Source organism: Accipiter gentilis, chromosome 26 (genome assembly GCF_929443795.1).
Source record: "Accipiter gentilis chromosome 26, bAccGen1.1, whole genome shotgun sequence".
Classification (NCBI taxonomy): Eukaryota; Metazoa; Chordata; class Aves; order Accipitriformes; family Accipitridae; genus Astur; species Astur gentilis.
The window spans coordinates 16059704-16079860 of NC_064905.1; the positions used below are offsets into that span (position 1 = coordinate 16059704).

Consider the following 20157-nt stretch of genomic DNA (forward strand, 5'->3'; position numbering starts at 1 on the left):
TGAAGTGAGTTAAGATCGAGCAGAAAGTGTCAGAGCGATAGATTGAAAAATGCGGATTCTCAGGGTGGATATGTGCAGGTTCAGCGGGGGGTGGCCTGAGCACGCCAGGCACACCAGTTGTGCCCTGCCAGCTATGCTGGGATGCAGCCACAGCTCCAGCACAGTCCGATTCCCATCCAGGGATGCTGTAATAGCTCATCCGTGAGCGGTGCTGGAGAGGACGTGGCCTCTTGGGATCCCTCTGCATGGTGTGAAGCTGCATTTCCCGGCTTATACAACAGCAGGACGGCCGGGGCTGTACAGCTGGCAGGGGATGGGGACGGTGCTGGGAGCACCGAGCCATACACAGACTGAATCGCTGTGGGGCAGGGCTGGAAGGAGGGGGGATATTTTGATAGGGTTTTGCCAGCGATGATGGTTAATAGGAGGACAATAAAGTCCTGTTCTTCAGCCTCCACAGGGAACTGCTAAATTTTCCAGACTTTAATTTAACAAGCAGCCCAGCGTCCTGGTCACCAGTGTGCCTTGCCCTCCCCAAGACCGTCTTTCCCTGCTCCTCTTCACTTCCAGCAGTGCACAAGCCTGGAGCGAAGGCAGCCGTCGTTTAAAACCCATGTTCTCAGCTACCATGCTCCTGCAGCCAGCAAATTGTGCTGTGGACAACACCAAGCCCTGCTGCCTGCTTTGCCTCAGCCGTGTTCCCAATCCACGGCAGCTCTGCCCCTTCCCGCTCAGCCCCACTGGACACTCACCAGTCTGCCAGCTGCATGGTGTCCCTGGGAGGGGAGCCGGCTAAATGGCCTCCCAGCAAATCACCAAGGGGCTCCCAGCAAAGACACGGCCCAGGAAAACCACTGCTTTCACTCCAAGATGTAAGGTTGTGGAGGTGATTAAACGAAATTGAAAGGGGTGTGGTTACCAGTGATTGTGGAGCATGTAGCCAATTCATCTGAGAATCAAGCTTTCTAAGAGAACCTCATGCTCATGAGGCAAAAAAGCAGAGGCAGCTGGCCCCAGAAAGCCTTGTGAACCCTGGCATTTGCCTTTCAGGTCTTTTCCTCAACCATGGTTATTGCCCCTGCTTTCCAGATGGCATCTGGATGTCCTGGAGCTGGCACAGCTTCACCTGGGTATTCCCATCAAGGCTGCCTTTTAGGAGAGACTTTAAGGCTGTGTTTATCCGTGCAAAAGAGCTGCCACTGCAGCCCAGGAACTTCCCTCTGCATGTCCCAGGGGCTTGAAGGTGGATTCCTGTTTATTTCCTTAAGCAGCTCTATTCATAGCCTTCAAAAGCTGCCAAGCCGCATCTGTCAGGCCCAAGAAGACTCAAAAGTGCATCTTAGGTAAACACCAGGAGCAACGTGGGACTGCCTGGATTTAGCAGTGTTTGCTGCACTTCTCCCTTGGAAGCTTTATTGCTTCTTCTGCAAGTCATAGGCACATCTCCAACGCAAGGTCTCGAGCAAAAGCAAAGTCAGGCTAAAACACCAGACTGTATTTCAGGCACACAACATCCCCGTGTTTAGGATTAATAGAGAACAGCCCCCTGCAGCAGGGGACAAGTCCTTTTAGGAAAAGCAATGAGGTCCTTTGGATATTGGAGGTATTGGATTGGGACCAAGCTCAGCCAGGCTGGATGTGCCCAGACCACTCATGGGAGCTTCAAAGCAGCTGAAGACCTGTCCCATCTGCTGGTGCATGGTGTGACGGCTCCAGGCAGTGCTGTGAGGACTCTGCCACAGGGATGCAGCGGGGGGCTACGGCCAGAGGGCTTATATCTACCACCCACTCTGGGAGTAACTGGGGGCAGGTACAGCTGCGACGTGCAGACCTGATGCCTGCGAGAGGCATCCAGGGCAGTGTAGGGGTAACTGTGCCACATAGAGCTCCTTATTTGCACCACAGCTGTGGAAGGTGATGGAATTTTTTTTCCCCCCTGCTTCTTTGGATTCAGTTCGGTTTCAGGGAGGACAGATAAGCTTCTCCCAAGCCTGCAGCCCCACACGTGTCCAAGTGAGTGAGATGATCATTGCAGGGGTAGTTTGAAAGAGGTGGGGGAAGGATCCCTCCCATGCGGCATGGGAACTGCCTTCCTTCGGAGACCCCAGGGGACAGCTGTGAGAGCCCACGCACACCATGGAAAGAGCAAGCCATCCCACAGCAAGCATGCCCTGCCTCCTGGCTCCGCAGCCTGCTCCCAGGTCGTGACTCACTGCAGAGCCATGCACAGCTGGATTTCCACCCGCTGCCCCGGAGGACTCTGGTTTACAGCTGAAAAACTGCAGTGACATCCACTGCTCCTTCTCCGCCTGCTTCTGACAGAGCCAGGACCCCATTTGCCTGCATTGCCCCATTAAGCCAGCTCACCCCCAGTCCATCTGCAGAGCACTGAGGCTCAGGCTTTCCCGGTCCAGGCGTTGGAAGAGACCTTGGCTGGGCGTTAGTCTGCTCCATCTGAACCAGGCATCAGTCCTATTGCTGAGCCTGGGCGGGAGAGTCCCATCCCACTGGGAAGAAATCCTTGCCCCATGTAGGACAAAGCCACTCTCAGGCAAGTTCCCAGGACAATTTGGGTTCATCCTGCCGTGTGCAGATGGTGCTTCCAGTGGCCATGCATCTGCTTAGTGTGAGTCTAGAGAGAACAGCCTTTCTGCCTCTGATCTGCTTCTGAAATGGAAAAAAACCAGAAACCCTCCTGCAGGACCTGCTGACACACTCCCAGATAGCAGGGGAGCTGGGACATTCCTGGGATAAGCAGATTCCTGTCTGCTCTGCACTTACTTGTCTCACTCGCCTTTTCCTGAGCTGGCTGCTGGGCTCCCACCCCAGCGGCCGTTGCCTTTCCCCACGCTGCCCTGTGCCTGTGAGGAGCTCAGCCTCCAGCCACACACCCAGCCATGAAGACTTTGTAAGTGACATTCCCGCAGTGGTTCCAGGGCATCCTGTTTATTTATATGCACTTGGGGTTCATTGTTTTGCAGCAGCATCCACCAGCAATTAATGCAGAAACATCCTCTCCAGAAAAACTCATTAGAGAATCCCTCCCAGAGCAGAAAGAAGGAAAGGCTCCTTAGACTGACAGATTTGTCAATAGGAGACAGCAGGATTATTAATCCATACTTGTATTGCTTCTACCAAGCTGCTCACTTGCGTTTCTCCCCTCTTGCAGCAGAACTGTTCCCCTTCTAGAGAGCACTGGGGTTTTCTCAACTGCACCAGCCCAGATCTGCTTGACCTGGCTTGAAATGGGATGAAGAAATTTGGATTTTGAACTGGGGTTAGCTGGAGTTCAAACCTCAGCCCTGCAAACCTATTGGCTTTGCTGTAAACTGAGTTCAAGCCTTGAGGGGTCTTGTCCTGTTTGCTGTTTCCATCGGAGTTTGCGCGGTCGCTCGAGCTGGGGCCGAGTGCCGGGAGCCCCGGGGTGCATCGGCTGTGCCCGAACCACCCTGCTGGGCTCATGGTCGAGGAGCCCGAGGTGGCCTGCGAGGCCGGCAGCACTGCGAGGGCTCCCGGGGCTGATGAGACCCCTTGGGCCATCTCCTGCCCATCCAGTGCTGCAGATGGCATAAGATGACCTTCTAAGCGTGTGTGAGGTCCAGTTTTCCTCCTGGCAGCGTGACACCAAAACCTCCTCTTTGATGACCCCACTGAGCCTTATAAGTGTGGAGAGGACTTTTCAGCACTTCCTTTGCAAGCTCTCAGTCATTTCTGGCGCTTCTTAAATCTGCTGAGATTGAAGAGTCAGCCAGTTGCTCCAGGCTCTTGTTTCCCTCTCGGAGCGATACCCCTCCATCCCGGTGCTGACAACGCACACCCCGGCCTGGCAGCGTGCCCCTCACCAGATGCAGGACCCGGCTGTCCCCACCATGTGCACGGAGGACGGTGAGGACCCCTCACTCCCACCCACCCGGGCTCACCGCCGTGAGCTCAGGGGCCATTTCCAGATGTGACTGCATCAATGCAGCAGGTTGCTTTTTGCTTTCTCTCAAAATCAGGGTTTAAGCCGCCACGTATATAAAGAAATCCCTGTTATAATTATCTTTCTGGCACTGTCATTTGTCTAAGCCCTTAGAAGAGGGCTTAGCTTCAGGCTACAGTGAAGAGCACTAAGCAATTGCCACGTTGTCAGTTAGAAAAGACGTGGTTTCTTTTCTGTTTTTTTTTTCCTCCCTAAAATTTTTTCCAGATGTCTTTTTTTTTTTTTCCTTAGGAGAAGTACCAGCAGCTGTACGATTTCAATGTGAGCCGTGACTAATCCAGTGCAGAGAGCATTCACCAAGAGCATTCAATTCATTGGGGTGCAAATGAAGCAAATGAAACTTTGGCTTAGGGGATGAGTGACCTCTGGAGCCAAACTGGACCTACACGTGGCACTGAGCTGCGTGTGGGAGCTATGGACGCTTGTGGTGGGAGGAGAAGGTGCTCCAGATACCACAGGCAGTTGGCTGTGTTAGAAGGACCCATGGGGTCTTAGACACGGTCACAAAGGTGTGTAGCCAAGTAAAGAAATGGGTGAAGAAGACTTTCTTCTCTTGTTCTTTCCTACTGGCCTCCCAAGCTGCCTGATCACAGAGATCAACCGTCTCACTGGGAAGTGATGATGGTTTCTCACAGCCCCCTCCCTTATCTTTCCCCTCCCCTTTCACTTTCTGTTTTATTTTTTGTTTCTTGTTGGCCATATGGATGTTTAGTCTTACATCTGTTTCTTTCACATGCAGCAGAAGTGCCGCGAGGCCGGATAAGGACTGAACTGATAAAGAATCACAAATCACGAAGCAACAGGCATCCTACAGAGCAAGGAGCCGGCACAGCCCGGCAGGTCATGGCAGGCCAGCTCCTATGTTGATATCTAAATCCTCAGCAACATGAGTGGGATGAGTTAAGCACCCGATTGGTGTCTCAGCCCCTCTCAAAGATAGCATGTAATCATGAGGAATGAACCCAAACCCCAGGCAGCCAAGACAAAACATGATGTTGCATTTTGCTATGGTCTTGGGTGTCCTTCACCCAGCATCTGCAATCAGACAGCTGGTGCCCAAATGCCTTGTTCTCAGTCCTGCTGGCTACAAGAAACACCATCTTTCCAGCAGCCCCCGGGGAGCAACCTTGCATCGCCCTGGATGGGGTGAGGGTCAGTACCACAGCTGGATCACAAGCTTCAAAGAGCTGGACTATCTGCAGTGCTCAGGACAGCCCTGCATGTCATGGAGACACTTCAGGGACGCCTAAATTCCAGCAATTTGACAAGCCTCTCTTTTTGGCTGCTGGTTTTACTTCGCAATGCAGTGCCGTGACCATGCCGGTGCACAAAGGCGTGCTGTCTGGTTCCGCCAGGGGAGCAGATGAACCTTAAATCCTCTCAGTCATGGTGAGATGCAAGGAGAGAGGAGCTGGGGTTTCACCCTGAGCGTAGAGAGGAACAGATGGGGAAAGTGAACTCCAAACAGCTTTGCTGTCTGGCTGCTTCTGGCTGGGCAGCTGCCTCAGCTGACTTACGATCTGTAAGGTCAACTTGTTCAGTGATGTCTGAAGAGACCATCAGATTCAACTGATGGGCAATTTCGACGGCGAGTTTTGCTCAATCAGTCCAGATCTGCTGGACAATAACCGCAGCAGAGAGACCAATTTGCTGAGGGTCACATCTACCAGCCCAGCATTTCTCTGCCTACTTGGAGCGTATTTTAGACATGTCATAACTCTCCACATTCTCTGGATCATTCTTTCCTCACCCTCCCCGCAAGGCAGTCCCAGATGGCAGCAGTGTTAGGAGAGAGGATGGAGAAGTAAGGACTCTCTTGCCTTCCTCTGCATCTCCCTGAGGACAGGAACCACCAGCTCAGGGACTGAACTACCCCATTGTGAAATGACAGCATTCAACATTTTAATTGCAGTAGACCAAGGCGCTAGGAGTTGCACAAACCAAGCAGAGAGATGGTATTCCCCCCTCCTCCCCCCGTGCTGTTAGTCCGAGAGAGCCAGAGAACTGACAAACTCGTCGCAGCAGTGCAGGCAACCGCTGCGACAATGACTCTGCTGGGAAGGTTGCGCTGGGGGCTGATCCGTCCCTGCGAGAGACCCCCTTGATCTCCAGCCCCGCTTGATTTCTCTGGTCTATCCTTTGGACCTAGGCTGTGCCTCAGCCTGTCTTTCGGGCGGGTGGGACTGCCCACTGGGGAGCGAGGGAGAGGAAGAGACCGATTTGGAAAGATAGCGAGGAGGAGGAGGAGGAGAGGCAGCGGGAAACCCAGCCCACCCTTTGGCTTCCTCCTGCCTCCTTCTAAAACCTGCAGATTCCTCCAGCCTGTCCAAGCTCCTGAAGTTTCCTCAGCCCTGCTGCCGGGACTGCGAGGTATGGCCTGAGACCTTCGCGTTTGCCTTTGCTGTGCTATTTCTCCCGGCGTGGGGGTCCCGTTAGCCCCACTCAGGGGGGTCCCTGGTCCATGGCGTGCAACCGGTGCTGGGCACTGCATTGCTCAGGGTGGGAAGGTGGACGCTCCCCACCCCGAGGGATGCATTTAGAGACCCCTCCTGACTTCTCTTTCTCCTCTTTGCAGCATCTCCGCTCCTAAACTGACTCTGTTACTGTATTTTGCTGCCAGATTATTGGCTTTAACACTTTGGTGGCATCTGACCCTAAAAGTTTAACCTGGCCTAATTTTTCCCCCTCCTCCCTTTTTCCCCTCTGGGTTTTCTGTTGTGGGGTATTTCCTTAGCGAGATGAGTGAGACCAAAGTCTGGGCACATCAAACCAATCTGCAGAGCAAATCAGATCTAGTTACAAACCAGTCCCCATTACGCCCAGCCCGAGGTGCGTTGGCAGGTGATGTTTTACTCACCAGAATATCTAGAGGAAGAACAAAAGAGCTGTCGACTTCATCTCAGCGTTTTTATTTTTTTCAGTACAGCCGCTCTTATTTCTCCTACAAAAAAAAAAAAAAAAAAAAAAAAAGACACTCAGCTTTTTGTTCCAAGCAGACTTTGAAACCGTTTCAAGTCCTGTTCCCCTGGTTTGCTGATCCAGCTGATCAACTGTTAAGAGAGACGGAGGTTGCAGGAGAGGAGGAATAAAGCTCTTTTGGGGTTTTTTTTTTTTAGAGTTTTAAGAACTTGGGCTCAGTCAGGCACAATTTTAGGTCCACGCAGAAGAGCCGAGGGCTCGTTTCCTTTAAAGGCAGCCGCTGTCCTTCCCGTGACGGTGACGTGCGTGGCAGTCTAACTCTGCTCTTTGTGTCCCTCCTCTAAGAAAGCTCCACTCTGCTGCATCCAGCCAAGAAAAGGAAACTTAACAGGATGGGGGCTGAATTCCCACCCAAACCGACAGGCAACGGTTTCAAGTTGGAGTGAAATCAGGGACACCGGGAAGGTCGCCGGTACTCCGAGCCCTCAGTTACCACCAACTTGAAACAGCCCAAAACCGCAGCAACCCTCCAAAAGGACAAAAGTAAATCGCAGCTGTTTGTTAGGGTCGATCAGGCGAGTTTTAAGTGGACATAAAAGGCTGTTGCGTTCTGCGCAGCAGTTAAAGCCAAGCTATTGTCTGCCACATAGGCAGAAGCAGGGATGCGGGCGGTGTTGGGAGGGGGAAGAGGAGAAATAAACTTTTCAGACTTTTTTGCAAGCCACTCCTTCCACAGTCCTCTGCTCTTCCATGACTCAGCCCCAGAGGAATGTCGGCTCCCATGGAAACCCTTTCTGGGTCCTCTGGTCGGAGGGATGTAGGGGCTGTTATCGCTGGAGCGGCTGTGGCAGGGCCAGTCCAGGGAATGCTTTGAAGATGGTTTGCATTTTTGCAGAATATTTAGCGGACAGTTTCTTCTCTCCCTCCTTTGTGAAGCTGTGCAAGATCAGCTCGCTGTATCCCCCGGGAGCCAGAGGGACCACTTGCACCTGGCACAGAAGTATCTGGGCTGCTTTTGGCACTGGCCTGAGTCCAGCCCAAACAAAAGAAAAAGCTCAGACAGGACAGCAAAATGCTGTATCGCCTGTCCTTCTGACTGAGGTCTGCAAAGGGCTCATCGGTGAACCGCTGCGTGCAGCCCAGGTCTCATCCACGCACTTTTCTTGGTACTAATTTAATTGTTTCCCGTTATGGATGCAATTCGCAACCTAGACAAACTATGACAGCTTCAAGCCAGCCCACAACTATAGTGGCATACGGGCTCTGGCCCTTATATCAGTAAGCCCTGTAAGATGTGGAGCATTTATAAGTGCAGAGCTGCTCAACTCCCTGCAAGCGAAATGGGTTAATACAGCATTGTGGCATAGACCTGTCTTTAGTGACTTTGCATGGACAGATGTGGTAGATAGATTTTTTTCCCCCTGTGTTTTACTTGGAGTGTGTAAGCGTGTGCATGAGTTAAAGGGAATTTCACTTCCATCTAAACCTAGCTTGGCTTTCTGAGGCTGCACGCTGCATGCGAAGGGACTGCTCTGGTGGCAGGAGCCAGGCTGGTTTCTGCCCAGTCCTCTGCTCCTGCCCTGCTCCCCTGGGACCCAGTGGAGCTGCAGCACCTCTGGGTGAGCCGGCACCCTCAGCAGCACGGCCCGGACACGCACGGACCTGTTCAGCAGGGAGCTTTATGGGGACTCGCGCAAACAACTCTGACTTCAAATTGAATTTTAGCTTGGGAGCGGCTGGCTGAGTACAGCTCAGAGGGTCTTGCTTGCACAGGGAGGTCAGGGCCAGGCAGCCTGGTGGCCGCACTTGGTCACCCATCTGCACCTTGAAAATTATGGCCCACGGTGGGGTTTGTAGGCAGAAGCTGTTTCTGGGTCGGTCCTGCCTTTACATTCAGTCTGAGGTGCTGGGGCATGTCAGACTCTGCAAAGCCTTGGAAAAGCAAGGAGCAAATGGAAGATGGGTGCGGGAGACCCTGCCGCTCGGGCTGGCTGCCTCCCGCGTGGCCGGGCTGGGGTGCAGGTGGGGAGCCGAGACATGAGATATTTTTTGCCCAACGATTACCCCCTCCTGCTCTCCGCTGCTGGCGATGGGAGGTGGCAGCGGGGCCCCTCGCCTGGGTTAGCGGTGGAGGCAGCCGGGGTTATCCCAGTGGCCTCAGGGAGGAGTTGTCAAAGTGGCCAGACTCCTCCCCACGCTAACGTGGCATCCCAAAGGGCTTATGCAACCCTGGCCAGGGCCAACGCCACATGGGCCACGGTCCACCACCCACGGAGCCTCCTCCGGAGCCTGCACCCACCTGGTCCTTGTCCTCCCCCAGCCCACAAAGGCTCCCAGGCTGGGCAGGAGGAGACAAGGAGGACCAAGAGAACCCAGTGGCGCAGACTCTCCTCTAGGCATCACTTTAGGGTATTTTCCCCAGCAGAAGAAACTGATGATGGTGCTACAGGACTGGGGAAAGGGTGGTAAAGCGTTTGCCCGAGTAGCCTGCTTTGAATTTATGGAGGTGCTGAGGGTCAGACCTCTCTATACCCCACGGCTCTCTTGTTAGGGTCATGTCTACAAAATGCAATGAGCAGCTGGCACTGAGGGATAGCCCGGGCCGTGTTAGAAAGGTGAACCGTTGTGAGGGGTTTTTGGGAGCCACAAGACTGTTTACACAGTGACTGGGAGCTGGAGTCCCCACTTAGGGTGCAAGTGGGGTCAAGCATTAGAAAGGCAGTGCAGGCCATGGGTCCTGCAGCCCGTGGGTGCCAGGCTGTCTTCTCCATCATCAGCAGTGAGGAGGACAGGCCTGAGGAGGGGGTGGTGACCATGGAGGCTTCTCTTATTTCATATTCAGCAGCCCTCTCTGTGCCCACGATGTGCTGGTTTCCAGCGTCTTGCAAAATGCTGGCTTCTGTTGATTCCATTAGCATACAGAAGGGTGTAAGCCCCTGCTCGCTAAAATCTCTTTCCCAGTCCTGTTTTCCTCTGTCCAAAATGACCCCCTGCTTCACCCCATTGCTCTGTCCCTCATGCTGCCCTCTGCCCTCCGTGGAGCCCTTGCAGAGCTGGGCCAGGCATTCCCAGTGCAGGATCCCTTGCAGGGATCCCCCCAAGGCCCGCCAGCTGCGGGATGGATGCTGAGCTCATGGTATGGCCTAGCTGCCAGCTCCAAAGAGCATCCTCTTGGACAGCAGAACCATGGTAGGTCCACAAGGAGGGAGACTTGCACCATGGACCAGGGTCTTTTGCCAGAGCAGCTCTGTGCACAGGGCTCCTGAGCCATTATTTCAGGGCTTTTGGCCACCAGGCATTCAGGAAAGACCATGCCTTTGCAAAAGAGCCAGGGGCTCACAGATGCTCCAATGTCCTCTGCGCACAGGCTCTGCTTCCAGGAGGATGTTGTTTTTCAAATAAACTTGTTTTCCCATCTCCAGGGTGAGACAGGTCTGCAGAGCTTGTTTGCTCAGACTCTTTCATGCTCCTTCTTCCTCCAAACACAACACTGGCAGCTCTGACTGTCTGCTGGCTCCTAGCAAGCATGTAATTCCCTGACCCCAGCTTAGTGCATGCCCAGACTTTGAAATTCAGGGGTTTGGGGGGCACTTGGGGAAATGATTTGAGATGGCCTTGGTCTGGGGTTGCATTTCCCTTAATGCCATCTTCCACGTATACATCCACTGTCCTCTGCTCCAGGCTGGGCACTGCCATGTTTCTGCCTAACAAGCATCACTGAACGTCAGAGCATCTTCCAAAGCAAACAAGCCCCTTGGGAGAAGCCCAGGAGGAGCCTTGACAAGCCAGGGGATGGCAGCAAGGGAGGACATGGCCAGATTCAACAGTACTTTTCCACCTCTCCCCCAAACCACCCCTCCAGAAGTGAAGAACCAGTGCTGTCTCCTGGCAAATGCCGGGAGAGCTCTCGGCAGCCTCCAGAGCAAATACAGATGAGGGGAAGGGACGGCGTGTACTGAGCAGGAGAGGAGGGAGCTGCTCAGCTGCAGCCTCGCCAGAGCAAACGGGCCCCTCTCCCCCCAGGTCCTCCGTCCCACCACAGCAGCCATCCCCACTACCCCATGCTCCCAGCCCTCCGACATCCCTTGGAATCTGCCCCCCATGCCCTGACACCTATTTTGCACAGACACCCCGCCAAGGCTGGGTGAGGTGCTGAGATTGGAAGGAAGATTTCAGCCTCTGCGTGGTCAAATCTTGCTAAATTAGGAAGCACAGCCCAGCCTGGCTGGTGCCCTGGCAGCACAGCATTGGCATGGATTTATACCCAGAGAGCTTCCGTGCACGGGGAGGAAGGGAAAGGATGCACTGGCGAATGAGATATCCATCCATGCTCGCTAAGAAAGAAGAAGACACCTTGTCCACCGCTTTCTGTCCCAGCAGAGCCATCCATCCACCCAGCCCCAGGGCAATGCCCCAGTCACGCAGGTGGAGCGGAGGAGGGCGAGCGGAAGGGAGGCAGCGGAAGCCTTGGCAGGGGGACAAGTCCCCTCGCTGGCAGGAGACAAACCGGGGGTGTTTCGCTCTCCCAGCAGGCGGAAGGGAGCAGGCATTCCCCGCTGGCAGGAGTGGGATGCCACCAGCATATTAAGCGGCCAGCTGAGCTCCTCTCTGCCCTCACACAGAGGGGCTCAATCCTGCCAAACAGGAACCAAGGGGGGGACAAAGACCCCTGGATTTCACCAGCTGCGCTCTCCTTCTGGCTCGCATCGCGGGCGGTGTTAGCTGGGCTGCTTGGCTCACTCATCCTACAGAGTCCCTGCAACAGCCCAAACCGGGAGGGTGCAAAGGGCTCGTCCTCCCGGAGCTCAGCTCCTGGCAGGACACAACCCCAAAGCATCTTGGATCCCTCAGACCCGGTCTGGGGACCCTCAGGTCTGAGCAGGAAAAGGAAAAACTACAGTAGAGACCCCAACGTTTGGGGTTGTTTGGGATGGGGGATTGGTCCCTGATAGCCCTAGAGATGTCTGTGTCCATGTGGGAAGGAGTTTTCTAAAGGATTTAATTCTCAAGTGCCCCGTCTCCCTGTCTCTCTGTTCTCTTTTTCCTTCCTCCACTTTCATTTTCCCTCTGATTGACAAATAAAACAGTAGAGAGTTTCATTGCTTATATCTGGGGCTCATATCAGGGGCTTTTAACACAAAACAATTTTCTTTTGGTCCAAAAAACCTCCTGTGAAGGAAAGGAGAGCTGCCATTTTGACTGCATTTTTTCTAAAGCTATCCAGGAAAGCAACAGAAACCTAAACCCCCCACCATCCCATTTTGCAAAATCAAAAGAATTTATCTTGGAAACATGATTTGGTTTAAGGTTTTGGCTAGAAAAGCCAGCATGTGGGTCTGTAAGATTGAACAGACAAGGCAGGATATGCAGAGAACGCTCTTTTCTAAGTGTCTGCCTGCCAGCCGTGAGCTCAGCCTGGAGCCGAGCAGCACATAGCGGCCTCCTTCCTCATCCCTCCTTTTCCTCTCTTTTATTCAGGGTTTGCTGAAAGATGAGGGTCTGGATTTTTTTCCTTCTCTGCCTGGCAGGCAAAGCCCTGGCAGCTCCGGTAAGTATGGGAGACAACAGAGCCTCTCTGCTTTCAGGGTTATCCATCCAGTGTATCTGATGAGGATTTTTTTTAATAATGAATAAAGCCCTGATGGATGGGGGGGGGGGGGGGGAGGCAGTGAGGAGAGAGGAAACCTGAGGGTGGCCCTACTGCTTGTCCCAGCGGGTCACCCCTCCTTGGGACCATCCTTCCCATGGACCCCAGCTCATGGTCCTTTTCCCCGCAGCAGGAGGCTCTGCCCGATGAGACGGAGGTCATCGAAGATCCCACCACGGAGGTAGGTGACTCGGCTCTTCCTCGTCACCCATCCCTTGCAGCACCTACCGCTCTGGGAAGAGCATCTCTGGGGCCTCGCTCTTTGTGCACTCCCACCAGAAACACTGACCTCTTTTGCAGGAGCCCGTGGGGGCTAACCCTGTCCAGGTGGAGGTGGGAGAGTTCGAGGAACCCACTGAGGACGTAGAGGAGATTGTCGCAGAGAGTAAGTCGCTCTTCCCCTGCCCTCCAGCAGACAGACACATCTTTCTTTCCCTGGGTGGGGGAGATTTAGACACCCCGAACAATGAGGGACTTCTTTGGGAAGGGCTGTAGCGCAAGGATGATGCCAACCTAGATGCACACCTAAGAGCAAAAGAGGTGCATGGCCTCTTTCTAGCACTGTATTCTCTGTAAGCCCTTTTTTGCAACAGAAAAGCCATTGCATTGTGTGGCTACAGAAAGGAATCCAGGATTAGCCCGAGGGCTAACGTGGACTTCTGGAAACCCTCACATCTTCCTAGTGCAAGAAGAGATGCTCTGGGCTCTCCCTGCTGAAGCCTCTGTCTTCCCTCTGTGCTGAGATGCCCCGGGCAGCTCGTGGGAGGTGAGGATGGGGCAGGCTGTGACTTTGCTCCCTGCCCTCTCCCAGACCCCTGCCAGAACCACCACTGCAAGCATGGCAAGGTGTGCGAGGTGGATGACAACAACTCGCCCATGTGTGTGTGCCAGGACCCCTCCAGCTGCCCAGCCACTGCCGGCGTCTTCGAGAAGGTGAGGGCAGAAGCTGCTTGATGGACCGGAGCGGGGAGGGACCCCACGTGGGACATCGCCAGAGATGGTGGGGGAGAGTCAGAGTCAGGGTGGCAGGTCCCCATCCAGCCTCAGCCGGTGGTAACCAAGGAGCTGTTGTCCACCCCAGGGAAACAAGTTAAACATCTCGTTTGGAGGCTTTCCCTGCTGACTCCCCAGCAAGGCTGGGCTTCGCTGCCTCTCACGCAGCATCTCCCCGTCCCGTGCAGGTCTGCGGCACTGACAACAAGACCTACGACTCCTCCTGCCATTTCTTTGCCACCAAGTGCACCTTGGAGGGAACCAAGAAGGGACACAAGCTGCACCTGGACTACATTGGGCCTTGCAAATGTAAGTGGAGCCATTCCCTTAGACAAAGGGACCCTTAACCTGAACAAAGCCCCCTTGCCCATGGGCTGAGGGAGAGCAAAGGTCCAGGCAGGCTTAGGGCCAAGGTGGGAGGGCACTGGGGCTGCATGTCCAGGATCTGGGGCTGCATGTCCAGACGCTGCAGTGACCACCGTGTATGGCTTCCAGTCATCCCCGCCTGCCTGGACACAGAGCTGACTGAGTTCCCCCTGCGCATGCGGGACTGGCTCAAGAATGTGCTGATCACCCTGTATGAGCGCGATGAGGACAACAACCTGCTGACCGAGAAGCAGAAGCTCAAGGTGAGGGATTGGGAAGGGAGCCTGGGAGCTCAGCCCACCAACAGACCAGCACACATGGGGAGCCCATCCAGAATGACCTGTGGGCACCTCATGTAAAGGCCCTCTCAGGGCCCCCCCTTGCACCCCATCCGCCTGCTGACAAGGTCTCCCCGGCCTCTCCTGTGACAGGTGAAGAAGATCCACGAGAACGAGAAGCGCCTGGAGGCCGGCGACCACACCGTGGAGCTGCTGGCCCGTGACTTTGAGAAGAACTACAACATGTACATCTTCCCCGTGCACTGGCAATTCGGGCAGCTGGACCAGCACCCCATTGATGGGTGAGTGTCAGCAGAGCAGGATGGGGGCCCCTGCCAAAGACCCTTTCCTGCCCGAGGACCAGCGTGATTTGGTGGCAGAAGGTGTCAAGGCAGGCTGGAGATATGACACAAGCAGATGGCTGATGGCAGAGGCACAGGCAAAGCCCCGTGGAGGGACAAACCCTACACACAACTGGCAGGGGCTGGGGCAAACCAGGCTGGGGTAGAGGCAGTTTTGCCTTCTACAGACAGCTCTTCTGCAGAAAGAGGGGCCTCCCCCCGCCCCAGCTGCTCCCGTCTCCCTTGGGCGCGGAGTTTCTGTCTTCTCAGATTTACTGTCGTATGATAGTTCCCTAAAATATCTTAGTCCGAAGGCCCCGGGATAACTTCAACAGCTGAAACAGCAGCTGCTGGCTTAGCTGCGAGCTGGAGATGGGCGCGAGAGCGATCACACACACAGACCCATGGGGTGGGGGCAGCTGGCGAGGACCCCCGGCTGCTGGCTATCTTGTGACTAGCACAGCCGGTTGCAAAAGCAGACACCGATCCTTGACCTTCATGACACTCAGAAGTGGATACTGGGAGGGCACTGGGACAGCAGTCAAACCAAATGGAGACCTGGGGCCAGCATCTTGCTCTGCGCTGGCCCCCACACCCAGCAGAGCATCTCCCCTCGCGTGGGAGGGCGGCTGGCGCTGGCGGGCAGCGCGTTCACCGTGCGGTCACCTCGGCAGGTACCTGTCCCACACCGAGCTGGCCCCCCTTCGTGCCCCCCTCATCCCCATGGAGCACTGCACCACCCGCTTTTTCGAGGCTTGCGATCTGGACAACGACAAGTACATCGCCCTGGAGGAGTGGGCCAGCTGCTTTGGCATTAAGGAGCGTAAGTACCGAGTAGGGAAGGAATGGGGGTGGAGGGGACACTGAAAAGCACCCCCAAAGTCCCCACTCGGGACGAAGCAGTGCATTACAGCCTGTCCTAGGGAGGGAAAAGCAGGGGAGAGTGGGGAGGGGGGATTGCAGGAGCAGTGGGACCCTGGCAGCATCCGCCTCCTAACCTCATCTCTCTCTTTTCCTTCCACAGAGGACATAGACAAGGATCTTGTGATCTAAACCCCCAGCTTCCTTCTCTGCTGCCAACTTTGTCTTGTTTTAACCTTCCCACTTCCTTTGGTTTTTAAACCGCTTTTGTTTTGTTTTGTTTTTTCCCTGGGAACAAGGTGCTAATATAGATCTAAACTTATGTAGTAACGGTGCTAAGAGAAATAACAATCCTCGTTCATAGCCTGATCTATTACCACTAGATTACTCGGCTGTTTCTACACACGCTTACCAGCCCTTTCTCTCTCCGACGTGTCTTTACCATTGACCGACCCCATTCCTGTCCTAAATATCCGCTCCATCTCGGTATCCACTCTCGGATCGACTTCTCTTAACTTCTTACTAACAACATGTTCTTGGACACGTCAGCGTAGACACAAAGACCTCTCAGCTGATTCACCGCCCCCAGTTACAGACCACCAGAAAGGGAAGGCAGAGCCAGAGGATGTAGAAGGATTGGGCTTTTCGAGCAGAGCAGCTGGGGGTGACATTGTGGTCACCCAGCTCATGGTAGGGGTATGGAGAGGGGTGAGAAAGACATAGAGTGGCAGGATTTCGTGTTCCTTTTTTTTTTTTTTCATTCCCAGGGCTTGAATTTAACAATCATTGGGGCGCAAAAAAAAAGGGCTAATCAAACCAACAGATAGGAAAGCGCACAAAAATTAAAACAAATAAAAAGAAACGCATCCCATCCTGTAAAATCCCCTCAAAAAATAAAGGTTTGAAAGTGCTACGTGCTTTACCATTACTCAATGACCGTACTGCTGTTGTGTTTTCTGCGCTGCAAAGGGAGATCGGGTGCGGCCGCCTGTTCCCCCGGGGTACGCGTGGCTGACCTTGCTGTTGCGATTCTGCGATTCTGCTGTAGCTGAGATAAAGCTCTTGGCTCTCCCCAAATCACAGTGCCCTTGATCACTTCCCACCTCTGCCTTGGTCATGCTTAAATTCCAGCCCTGCTTTCCCAGGGAATCTGTGTCAGGCTTGGAAGGGACATTTCTGCACAGAAAGAGGCATGCTTGCCACACGCTCGAGGGAAAGGCTGTAATATTTTTTTCCTGTTGTGGATTTTGGGGTTTAAGGAATGGGCAGGAGGGAAGGGAGAAGGTATTTGGATTTTGCTTTATAGAGAGGGTCCTGACAGGAGCAAAGGTATGGTTAAATCTCACAGGCTGAGAACTCTTTTTTTTTTTTTTTTACCTCTGAATGTTCCCTGTGCCTTATGTTATTAAATTCCTGCCACAGTGTGAGCAACCTGATGAGTCTCTGTAATAAAAAATACTGATTTGAAACACTGACAATAAACAAGCTTGCAATGTTCCTCTGTTTCATCCCATCCCTATGAGGGGGATTGCACGCACCATGCATGCGTTCAAGTTGTAACACAGGCATCCCAGCCCCAGGGAAGAGTCTCCTTCAAGGTAAGCTGAGGTGCCTCTGCCAGTCACAGCCCGTCACCTCACTGTAAATGGGCTTGTTGGGGGATATCGGATGGGTAACACATGGGCAGATGGAGATGGAGTGATGGAGGCAGGCAGGGTCACTGCAGCAGCTCCAAGGCCCTTGCTTTCACGAGCAATAAAATCCCTGGGAAAGGCGAAAAGGCACAACAGTAGAAAATAAATACTGCCATTTGCACAGGCTAAAAATATCCATTCTGCAAGAGCTCTGGTTAAGCTGTGAGGTCCCCCTGTTAACAGCCCCTTGCCGGACCTGCCGTGCTCCGGACACAGGCTGCAGGGTCAGATCCTGCACAGGGTCGCTCCCGGCTGCAGAGCCCTGGGCAGGTCCCATGGGAGACGGTCACTTTGCAGTTGCTTTGCCAAGCTGTTTGAACCCAGTGGGAAAGCTGGTGACCAGAGGGGCCAGGCAAAGGTTTTTCGCCCCTGCCTTGAACCCCAGGGCTCATTCCACCCAGCCATGCTGCTTTAGCCAGAGGCGGGGGGTGGGGGTTCTCAATGGAGAGACAGCAAATGCTTCCCCCCCACCGTCGGAGGCTGCCACTGCGATTTAGGAAGCCTGGCACAGCAAGGGACACTGCTGCCCATGACCCCCACCTGCAAGATCCAGCTGGCTCCAGCAGCCCTCAGCTGCCAAACCACCTCCGGGCCAGGAAAGCAGGTGAGAGAGGATTTGGGCAGCGGAGAGGATGGGAAGACAGGCAGGGACCAGAGGAGATCAGCCACCCTGTGCAAACCTGCTTTCCAGTCGCTCCCTCTCAGCCAGAAACTCCCGCTCGAGCTCCTCCGCCAAGACGCAGCCACATTCCTTCCAGCTCCAGCCCTCCCCACCAGTGCCGCCGGACAGACACGGGCGGCTTCGCTCCCATGCAAGGGAAGGCTTTCCAGCCCTCCTCTCCTCCGCCTTCCTCTCTTGTGCAGGAATCTGCTCTAAATCCCAGCAAGCTCAGGAAAGACAGCAGGCTCCACCAGGAGAGCTGGCGATCACAGCTCAGGAAGGTGAAGGGATCCATCTCTAAGGCCATGTCCCATCCCAGGTGACGATACTCATGTCCTCATAGTCTGGCAAAGCCCAAAGGACCCAACTCAGTGCTGTTACAAGTGCAGCTGTCCTGGCTTTAACTTGAGCATCAAAGTGAGCTCAGGAGGTTGCAGCTGGGCTTCCCTTAACCCTTCAAAGGTCACAGCCTGAAGTATCAAGCTCCTGGAATTTCACTGCCTTGGGGCAAATGCCATACATGGGGTTACATCAGGACTTCAGGAATAAGCTGGCCTTTTTAAGCTTTCAGACCTAGACGGTCAGCAAGGGTGGAATAGAACAGCCCTTTCCCTGTTACAGCCAAAATCAAGCCTTCCAGTGCCTGTACAGAAGTAAAGAAACTCGCCTATACTTTCCAAGTGGAAATTCTCCCTGTGGTTAGTGCTGACTGAGGAAACAGTCTGCAAACTTGAAAAAAAAAAAAAAAAAAGAAAGAAAGAAAAATAACAGAAAGATCTGGATCCAAAACCAGCCTGACACAAGCACAATCTGACCCGAGTGCTACAGTGCATTTGCAGGCCGAGGTGGCTAATTTTGCTGTAGGTACTCCGGGCAGAACCACAGAGCAGCTCACTGAGCATTGTCCTGCATTGAACAAAGAAAAGATGGGGAAAGATAAAGATTCCTGTAGAGATTAGTGCTTTCCTGTCTGTTTTCTTGACCCTGACTTTTACAAAAGAAACAAACTGTGCCATAAATGCTGCATTACGGTTTGTGGCTTAAATATTGCAAACGCAAAAAGCCTGGGCTCCAAGGCTCACCGTTTGCAAGATGTAGCTGCACCTGGAGATGCTTCTGCTTTAGCTAATGGTGCCACTGGAAACGTACAGGGTTAAACCCGTCCTGCAACATGGGCGAAGGCTGGTTTCACACAGGCTTGAGCCTCATTACCTAAAATCAGTTCTGCAAAGGAAGGTCGAGCCATATAACTGCAGGCTTTGACCCATATTCAGCTGGCCCATGGTGGTGGGGTTGATGGATTTATTGTTCCCCATCGTTAGGTATCTCTTCCAGCACACCCAGACTTGCTGCTGATGGGGGATCCCATCACGATCCACTGGGTCTCGCACAGGGTGGGTCCCACAGTGCCTGTCGGGGACGGTGCCAGGACCACCTCCATCCTCCTGCCCGGCTCCAGCTCGCTGAGCACCTCCTGAACTACCCACATCCCCCGCAGAGCCCTTTCTTTTTGACTTCAACCGGCCCATGTATTTCAAAGACGGACAAACTCGGTAAAAAACCAAGCCCTCCCTCCCGCGAAGAGACAACGCCAGGGAAAAACATCTCAGGGGATGCATGTCCCCGGCTTGGAGCGAGACAAGAATGGAGGCAGACCCCCCTCTGCCGCCCCAAATTGGGAGAGACACCTTCTCCTCCATCCCCAGCTCCATCTCCAGCCCCCGGCGCGGAGGCAGCGGCGCGGCGCGGCCGGCGGGGGGAGCGGCAGGGCAAGGGACGGAGCCCGGCGCCGGGAGCGGGGCGGGATGGAGCGGGGAGAGCCGGGTGTTCCCGGTCAAGGAGGGTGGGTTTGTGGCTGTCCTGCTAGGGCAGGGGCTGCCCGGGCACAGGGCGGGAGGAGGGACCTGCTCCCCTGGGTGTAAAGCCCAGGGCTTTGTCCTTCGTAGGGGAGCGTCTCAGCAGCAGCAAGATGTGGCCTCGCAAAATGCAGCCCTGGTTCCTTTTGGGGCTACATCTCTGCCCACGCCTGGTCATCCCATCCCATCCCATCCCATCCCATCCCATCCCATCCCATCCCATCCCCACTCAAAGGTTCCCAAGCTCCCCCCAGCCTTTCTGGAGCACGGACCGCTTTTCAGTCTAAAGGACACATGGCTTATACGATCCCAGGCTTTCTGTTTTTCTGATCGGTCTGCCCATCCCAGTGCCATTCCCTCTAATTTTTGAACCTACTGTCCAGTTTTAACCTGATTTGATGGGGTATAAAACCACAAAGATGTCACATTCCTCCAGGTAGCATTAAGACAGAGCGAGGACACACACATACGGACAAGTACTTCGCCGCACAGTGATGCTGAAGTCTAACAAGAGCTGGGCTAGGTCTGCCTCCCAGTTGCTCTGGTGCCAGGGTAATTG

General features: G+C 54.2%; 1 protein-coding gene across 2 annotated transcripts; it reads left to right on the plus strand.

Moving 5' to 3' along the window:
- The first annotated feature begins 6194 nt into the window (after nt 1–6194).
- On the plus strand, nt 6195–16218 carry SPARC (secreted protein acidic and cysteine rich). 2 transcript variants are annotated; one of them, XM_049829673.1, is made up of 10 exons: nt 6195–6352; nt 12380–12449; nt 12682–12729; nt 12849–12933; nt 13360–13481; nt 13730–13850; nt 14037–14170; nt 14339–14487; nt 15201–15349; nt 15551–16218. In XM_049829673.1, exons 2-10 carry the CDS (start codon nt 12393–12395, stop codon nt 15577–15579), a joined length of 894 nt encoding a protein of 297 aa, XP_049685630.1. In that variant the 5' UTR covers nt 6195–6352; nt 12380–12392; the 3' UTR covers nt 15580–16218. The 2 variants fall into 2 exon arrangements, with proteins under 2 accessions (XP_049685630.1, XP_049685629.1); XM_049829672.1 differs by having other exon boundaries at nt 6196–6352; nt 12679–12729.
- The last annotated feature ends 3939 nt before the right edge of the window (nt 16219–20157 follow it).